At 47.6% G+C, this 8,988-nt stretch overlaps 1 protein-coding gene across 1 annotated transcript; it reads left to right on the plus strand.

Moving 5' to 3' along the window:
• Positions 1-371: 371 nt before the first annotated feature.
• On the plus strand, positions 372-6,156 carry LOC104513107 (axin-2-like; the record flags this gene model as incomplete). Its single annotated transcript, XM_010156345.1, has 3 exons — positions 372-553; positions 1,785-1,952; positions 6,000-6,156. Coding segments are annotated over 3 exons (477 nt in total), but the record flags the coding sequence as incomplete, so codon positions are not given.
• Between the last annotated feature and the right edge of the window lie 2,832 nt (positions 6,157-8,988).

Here is an 8,988-nt window from a genome sequence, read left to right on the forward strand (position 1 = left end):
GGGCTGAGGGCGGGCGAACGTGGACGGCGTCCTCCCCATCCAGGTAGAGGGTCAGCCATGGGGCCGGACCGTGGGGACGCGTGATGGCATGGCTTGGCCCAGCCCCAAGGATGAGCCTCCTTATTCCAACCCCACCCGACCCGGGCACAGATAGTTTGAATCCTAGGCTATTACTTCCACTCTTTTGATGGCTGTAATTTGCCCATTTTTCCTCTGGGACAGACTCCAGCTACATACCAAGGGGAGAATTGGACCGGTTATCGTTCATTTGGGTATGGAGGGATAAATTAGCCCACAGCATTTTTAATTCTTCCTTTGATTGTTTACAACATGTGAGGGTTGATACAAAGAGCAAACTTAACGACCCACAGGAGACTTCAATTAAGAAGATTGTATTTCAACAATTTTTTTTTTTTTTCCCCTTCTTCCCCCCTTGCCCTCCCCCTCTCCACTTCAGATGTTCAACCTCAAATCAGCAGAGGGATCGAAGCCACTCCGCTGCCGTTCCGGGGGGAAACACCCCTTTCTGCAATGCAAGCCTGACGACAGAAGAGTGAGTGTTGCACGCGCGTAGAAGGACTGGGGAAGATGCGTGTATCGTCGTTATATTTTCATTAAATGGATTGTGCTTTGAAGAGAGAGGAAATTCTTATATCTGAAATTTTGTCTTTCAAACATTCTTCTTAAAGGAAGAACAAAACATTTTCAAATCTTGTTTCTGGCTCTTTTTAACTTGCATTCCTGTAAAGTGGACAAAGATTGGATTAGTCTAATTACAGGATGGTTCTTTTAACAAGAAATCTGCTACAGAGAGGTCTAAAATGGCCTAAATAATTAAAGTTTTCTTTCTTACCCTCTTCATCTTAAGCAATGAGTAATGTTTGAAGTCCAGACTGAGCCACCTGACTAGAGCCTTTCATTTTTAATTGGTTGACCTTAAGTCCACCAGCTGTCTTTGCTAGCAGCTTTTTTTCTGAAGCCACTCTACAAAGACTTAGAACAAATTAGGAAGACTAAATTACTGCGGACTAACACTTTGTGACCTTTTGACATGCCAAGTGTACATTGCCTCAGAAGCAGTTGTAGATTTGGCTGCATGGCATTCACCAGAGCATTGCCATTCTGCTGGGTAATATTGTTTTAATTATTCTTTAAGAAGGATTTCTTTGTGCAAATGGCAAGATCCAGTTAATTTTATCTTCTCTGGGGAAAAATGAGATTACCTGTGTACCTCAGGTGAAGAATCCGGGGGTGGTTTTGCTCTGTTAGCTGTTGGTGGTTGCAGGAGAGGGAAGCTTGGCAGATGTTTTGCATGAAAGCAGACGAAAAGGGCCTTTTAAAATCGGATGTGTACAGTGCTGGGGCTCACTGGGTAGAGCTCAGCCCATGGCGCGTCCTGCACAGGCTCATCTGGCCTGTGGCCCCGCTCTGATGCTTCCAGCAAACGTCTAACCTCCATCCCTCATCCTCCCATCCATGAAACGGGACGAGGTCCCAAGGAGCCCGCTGAGGGACGCGGCTCATGGCCGGCGGCTGGGCGCTTGGCGATGCTGAGGCTCCCAGCGTCGCAGCGGGCGGGAGCCGTTGGGGAGCCCAGCAAAGGGCCCTGCAGACGCAGCACAACACGCGCGGCGCGTACAGGAATATCTGACTTTTTGGGTCGCGCCCAGGGTATTTCTGACTAGTGTTACGTGTGGCAGGAGCACTGCGGGATTGAGGGTGGCGAAACAGCTTGTTCTCAAATGGAAATACAGAGGGTTTTGTGTGTGTTTTCTGTTTTTCAGCCACAAAGAGCCAAAGAAACTGCCAGTTGTTCACACCTCTCAGTCGAGTGAGTTGGTTGTCACCTATTTTTTTTGCGGAGAAGAAATTCCCTACAGGAGGATGTTAAAGGCCCAGAGCCTGACACTTGGGCACTTTAAAGAGCAGCTGAGCAAAAAGGGAAATTACAGGTAAGAATCTGTGATTTGTTTGCTCTTTAGTCTATTGTAAGAAGTCACAAGAATCAGCAGATGCTTTGCAGGTCCGACCCGCTGTGACACACCTGCCTCGCCTTTCCGAGGCTGTAGGTCTTACTCTCATCCCGCTCAAACCAAGAGTGACTTGGAGATGGAGAAAGGGGCCCTGAGCTACAGCTTGGCTGAGGGGTCACCTCCTCTCCATCTCTCCCCTCAGCCCCCTCTCCCAGTTGCAGGAGGGTGCAGGCTTTGTGCTCCGACCCTTGCCCAAGAAGCCGGACTGCCAGGAAAAGCTGGCGTGGCTTTGCAGCAAAGGCATGGAGCAGCGGGGTTCAGTTTCCAAACCTGGGTCAGCCATCATCTGGATGCTGGCCTCCTGCTTTGCCTACTTATTTAATTTTTGGCCCTGAATTTTGGGGTTTTTTTGCCATGGTGTGGCTGTAAATGCGGTCAGCGGGAGGTCGGTTGTTGCCTGTGAGTGGACGTGTAGCTGAGATACAGTGAGATTGCTTTTCCTTAGGGAAAAACCTCTGCCCTGCAGGGAAAGCTGCACCAGAGATACGGAGTGCTTCCTCAAACACCAACAAACCCTGCCTGTCTGGTTTCCAGCTCCCAGCTTAACCAGTTTGCTGCTTCCCCTGCTCTGCTAGTTCCCATGGCAGTAGCTTCCCACTGCCTGTTTTTGCTGTATTTTCCCAGCGGATCTGGACACTAGTGGGATCATCTGTTAGCCACTTCTGCTTGGGAGTGGGAGGGTCCAGCTTTAAGTTTTTTGAATTTGCAATGAATTTGGAGCTGCTTCAAAGAGCCAGGAGGCCTGCCCTGTACTGGCACCCTCCGATTCAACCTCGTTTGGGTGGGGGGCGAGAACTGTGGAGCGGGTGCTCCAGCACTGCCCCGTCTCTAACTCTGGAAGGCGCAGCTCAGCAGGAGGTCACCCAAGGCTGCTCTCAGGCTGGGGAAAATTGCCCAGTGGAGCTGAAATAATGCCAGTCTCCCCAAAATCATCTTTGCAGCCCGCCCAGCTGCCATCAGATGGCAGCAACCTGCAAGTACACCCAACCTGGACAACCTCCAGGAGAGGTTTTTGGGTTTCTTGCACCCTTGTGCCATTGCCCAGCCCCTAAAGCCTCTCCAGGCGGCCGTGCTCCTACTCCGGCTGATGCGGCCTCATGCCCCAGCAGCCTCACCCCTGCTGCGCTGCTCTTCTGCTGGCTGTGTAGTCCCACCCACCCCTCCAAAAAATACCCTTTTTTGTTTGTTTGTTTTCTGTGACATTTTTTGTGTGATGCCCGGGTGCAGAAATAGGCTCCTAAAACCTCTGTGGCCCAAAAGCCCCTCCAGGTGCAATTATTTGTGCCTTGTCAGACTGTAATTACTTTAGAAAATGTTTTTAAGTGACTGACAAGGATGAAACAAGGTTTTCCTTAGATCTCACCCCTTTACACCTGGGTAAAGACAATACAGAAATTTATAAAAGGAACTTGGGTACGTGCCCAGTATTTTATCTTGCACAGACACAAGGTGAAACTAATTACACAAATGTGTGTACCTCCAGGGAATCATTTTGATCTAAGCTTTGACTTTTGGCTGGACTTTGAGTGAAACTGCGGGTGACCTTCAGGGAAGAGGTCCGCAGTGCCCGGAGTAGCGTGTGTGTTACGGGGAGGCACTAACTAGGCTGCTTTGGTCACATCTGGCATTGATTTCTTTTTAAGGCACATTTAATAAGCATGTCTTTGAAGCCGTTGCCTTTCATTTAATGCACAAAGACATGCAGAAATGCTCTGCTCTCCAAATTCTTTATTGATTGGATCAGTTTGCGAGGCGGGTACCTCGGGCTCCCGTGATGCCAGAGCCGCACGGCCGGCCCCGCCGTGGGGCAGCCGCTGGGCAATCACCGCTTTGCTTTCCTTCCCCCACCCCCGAGAAAAAAAGAAGGAATTAAGCAGTGATTTAATACTGATGGCGTTAACAAAAAACAAACATACACGCACAGAAAAACTGGGTGGTGTCGGGTAATCTGAAGATGGCAGCGGTTCAAAACAGAGCTGTAAGGCCAGGCCTGCTCGCCTCGATTGGTGCCAGATGTCCCAAAAAATAAAATAAAATTTAAAAAAAAAAGAGCAAAGCTTGCCACATAAAATATGTTTCAATGGAAAGCCCATTTCTGAGCAAATAAGAGCAGAGTGACTTGTTTGAAGATGTTGTGGGGGAGGATTTTTTTTTTTTTGCTTTGCCTCCTTTTTTTCTTCCCCCCCTTCCTTTTTTCTCTGTGAAATAAGGTTGTAATTATGTAAAAGGTCACAGCGTGTTTTCTCAAATAAAAATTTTGTAAACACAGCCAGCGCTGGGGCTTGTGGAGGAAGTTACTGGGAAGAGCCGCTGTTATCTGGAGAGGGGCGGAGAAGGGGAAAGGGAAGAGAAAGTCCTTTGTAATTCATTCAGACTTTCCTTGGGCTTTTTTTGGGGTTGTTTCAAGGCTGCTGGCCTGGGGAATTGTGGCCTTGCCCTGCAGCATGGAAGTCAGTGGGAGTTTGGCCACTGATTTCCATGAGTGCAGGCTCCGAAGGACTTAAATAAGAAGTTTTTCCTTGCTGAGGCATTAAAGACGCAACGTGTGTCAACTCAGCTTGGAATGACGTTACAAAAATAAATCCTGACCATACCTTGACTCAGTGGAGCTGGTTTCATCTCGTTGACTCAAAGCCGGCATTTATCCCCCTTCCAAAATCACTATGTAACGTACCCTAAAAAATAAATAGATTTGCAGGCCGTTGTTACGAAGTGTTTTAAAAATGTATACTAGAACAGACACCAGGGGAAAAAAAAATCAAATCTAAGACCCTGCTGTGGCTCTTTCAGCTTTCATAGTAAAAACGAGCTTAATTTGATCTCCTTTCCCATCCTAAAATAGTAATAATTGCAAAACCCTTTCCCCTAGCAAACATCTGCCAACCCCAGTTGTCTGGAAGCTCCAGGGGAGGGGTTAATTTTTATTTTTTATATATATTTTTCTTTGTCATCCATCTGATGAAGGTTTTTCCATCCCTGGCGATCAGATGGCAAAGCCCTTTTCCGAGGGAGCAGGCATGTCCGAGGAGGTGTGTGGCGGCAGACGGACAGGCTCCCTAAATGCTACCCCTCGGAATGGAAGCCCTTCATTTGTGCATATGCAATTAAGCAGCCTTAGGAGGAAGAAAGCTCCAAACGGGATAAAAGGAACCTTTAATCAGGAAGCTGAACGGTCTAATTCAGGATAATAGCGGGGTCCTTACTGTTTGACACAGGAGGGGTGGGGGTGCTTTTTGTCTCCGGGAGCGTTGGCTTCGCGATCTAGCGACCAGAGCGAAAGAGCAGGAAGGCAGGACACTGCTGCTTGACCTCCCGGCGTCAGGTCCCGCAGGCCGGACCGGGGCTGCTCCGCTCCCGGGGAGCGAATTCCGGGGTGTCCCTGGCTGCAGATGGAGACGTGAGCTCAGGCGCTGGGCTGCCAGGCGCCCGGTGGCTTTTTCAGTAGGAGTACGGCAGCGTTTCGGCTTCTGCGCTGCAGGAAGCTGGGGTGGTTGTCTTTTAATGCATCCCTATGCCTAAAAAGCCTCTCCTTTTAATAACTGTTGCTAATTTTAATGTTGGGATTCAGCTTTGAAACAAGAAAACACATGAAAGAAAGAAGGTGGGGAGAGAGGGGAACCTTAAGAATGCTTTGCTTTGAAATTCTATTTATTTATTTTTTAAATAAGATACTTGACCAGAAATCTCTGCACTTTCTAATTTTCTTCCTGGCTGAGGGTATCCTCTGCCAGTACGTGTAATTTACTCACTGCCGAAGCTGTTGTCGCCGCCGAGGAGCGCGCACAGCCCTGCTCCCTCCGTCCCGTCGCCATCCCTGCAGCCCCAGGGTTTTCCTGGCCACGCCGGGTGCCGCAGGAGCATCCTAGGAGGGAAGAGGATTGGAAATGTTGTGGTTAAAAGAACTGCCAAAGCATCCTGTGCTGTACCTTTCGATTTTTAACTGAGTTTTAATTCTCCTGACCACAGATACTACTTCAAAAAAGCGAGCGACGAGTTCGACTGCGGCGCGGTGTTTGAAGAGGTTTGGGAAGATGAAACCATCCTGCCGATGTACGAAGGAAGGATTCTTGGGAAAGTAGAAAGGATCGATTGATGGCATCTGTGTTTCTTAAGGAAAGTTAAGCTAGAGAAGTCTTTGGACACAACAGTAGTGATGACAAGGAAAGGAAAAAATAAAACCACACTCTGAAGGAAAGTTTTGAACCAATGAAGAAAAAAAAGTGAAGTCTATGAAGACTTTGCTGAATTAGCCTTAGAGGAAAAAAATGGCATTTATTATTCATGAGTTGGGTACTGAGATGATAAAAACCCTGAACTATTTATTAAAAACATGACCACTGTTGGCTATTGGAGATGCAGACCATGTTTGAGAGACTTCCATACATAATATATGATTTCCTGGGGATTTGAAATCTATGGACTAAGAGAAACTGTGTATAGCTTACCTTAACAGTAATCCTTATTGATATTTATTGAACAGTCTGTTTTCCCTTAAGTCCAGTTTTTGGATATGCTGCTTTAACAATGGAGAAGAGAGGGGCTGGGAAGTGGGGTGATGGGAGGAAGGATTATTTTATTTTTTTATACTGTTCCCACTATCTAAAATTTAGGAGTTTGGCTGTGAGCGCATTCATGACTTGGTTTTTTTTCTGGAGGGGGAGGAGGGAAGGAGTGAGGTTGTGCCCAGTATTTCTCCGAGTGAAGATAAAACTTTTCTAAAGAAATAATAATAATAAAAGGCGAAATAAAAATACTGTCCTACCATTCATCTAGAGGCCGGTGCATTTTAATCTATGCTGCTCTAATTCGAAGTAAAGGTCTGAAGCGTTAAATCCGTTAGATGCAGGAGAACAACAGCTACTGGTTACTTTGTCCATGGATTTCTGTGGCGTGAGGGTGCCCTGTGGTGGGCAGTGCCTCCCGGTCGAGCCGCGGCAGAGCAGAACGCTGAGCCGGGGAGAGCTGTAGGAGCCATCCGGTTCCCGTTTCCATCCGTGGCACCCTGAAAGGACACGAGGCAGAAGCCAGGTTAGAAAACCCGTGTGTGTTCCGCAGAGCTAGCTCGTGCCGTTCAGCGTTAGCACAACTTGCGTTTCAGCGTTGTCGGATCGGTGTGGAGCGCGCGATTCGTTGTGTGGTGGTGGTTTTGGTTGGGTTGTGGTGTGTTTTGGTTTGGGGGTTTTGTTTTTTTCTCTTGGCCTTACCTTCACAACACCCACGTGAGCCCGTGGGAGATGTGGGCGAAGGCTACCTGCAGCCCTTGGCAGAGCCGCGTGGGTGTTGGGATGGAGCGACCCTTTCCCGAGGAAGACCTTGTATTTCGACAGTTGGGTTTTGTGTTAAGTTAATCTGTGCATTCTGTTTGCCATTGCTACTTTGTGTAAGTAAGTCTGTATATATTGTAGAAAATGTATGATGAAAATATTAATACACTATCTCTAGTGTTTTTAATCAGTACAGTACCTGTGCCTGCATGGTGCTACGAGACCATGCGTCGCCCTATATTCAGGGTTCAAGCTTTCCCTTCTTTGTTTAAGGGGTTTATGTATAAATATATTTTATGCCTTTTATTACAAGTCCTGTACTCATGACTTTTGCCATGGCATTTTGTTCTACTTATACTGTAAATTATGCATTATAAAGAGTTTCATTTAAAAAAAATTACTTGGTACAATAATTATTGTAATTAAGAGATGTAGCCTTTATTAAAATTTTATATTTTTCAAATTAATATTGTCTGGCCTTTTTTGGGGGTTTTTTCCCTCACCCTTAATACCTTAAAAGGTTTCTTCTCACGTATGGTGGTAGTTGGCAATATTGGCCGAGCCTTGGCAGGAGCTGTTCCTGCTGGGAAGCGGTTGGAGCTCCAGCAGCCGAGGCAAAGACTGGGCTGTACTTCAGTGCAATGATTAAATTATTTTCAGCTCCTTCAGGTACCCCAGCTACAACCAGCATAGCCCAGACGGCACTGCCAAGCCTACCTGCTGGGGCGGGGCGGGCTGGCAGAGACCTCTTGCTCAGGGAGCCGGGGGGATGTCCGAAGGGCCGCGGTGTCCCGCTGTCGGAGCCCTCCTGCCAGGCCGCGTCGCGATGGCTGGCGCTGGGATTGCTCACCTGTATCGCCTGCTGAGCCGAGCCGGGCTTTGTGAGGTCCCACTGCTGCAGCCGTGAGCTGGGGAGAGACGGGATGGAAGCGCTGAGTGGGACAAAGCCGGGGAGCCCTACCCGTGCGCCTTCCCTCGCGCCGGTATTTATGGTACGAAACCTATTTTATAGCTGAACGAGCTTAATGTGTTCCTGAGGGAAGCTGCCCATACCAGGATGGATTTGTCTCCCAGCTGTCTCCCAGACCTTCCCCGGCTCCAGCAAGTGACGCTGGGAAAGCAATTGTGGGGCCGCGTTTGGTCTGTCCTGTTGGTAACCAAAGCCAGCCTCTTTTCTTCTGCTAGACCAATGGCACCGACCAGCTTTTCTTTTGCCTCTCTCCACCCTATTTTTTCTATGAGGTTTTAAATTATCTGGGTTATTTTGTGTGTATGAGCAGACTTCATTTAAAACATCAGTAAAACTTCTATCAAAGGGCTCAACTTCACACCGAGTACACAGGAGCTCAGGACTGAATCCTGCAGTTCAAGGGAGCTGCAGGCAGTTTTACACATTTAAATGGTTGGTGCCTTGTTTTAAAAAAAAAAACCATCTGAAGTTCATGGGGTTCATCTTAATTGATAAGCTGGACATAACGGATGGGTGTAGGGAGACTTCAACAACATAAGGGAAGAAAGAATTTTTTTTTCCCTCTTCTCTCTCTTTTTTCAGTCTACCATCAAAGGTTGGGAACTTAGCACTACATCGTAGTATTATTTTTCTTCTGCTATTAAAATGAATCACACTGTGCCTAATTCTTCTAGGGAAGATGAATGTGTTTGAGGCGGCTTGAAGCCATTCAGTGCCTCAC

The sequence above is a fragment of the Eurypyga helias genome, unplaced genomic scaffold (assembly GCF_000690775.1).
Source record: "Eurypyga helias isolate BGI_N326 unplaced genomic scaffold, ASM69077v1 scaffold37507, whole genome shotgun sequence".
Lineage (NCBI taxonomy): Eukaryota > Metazoa > Chordata > Aves > Eurypygiformes > Eurypygidae > Eurypyga > Eurypyga helias.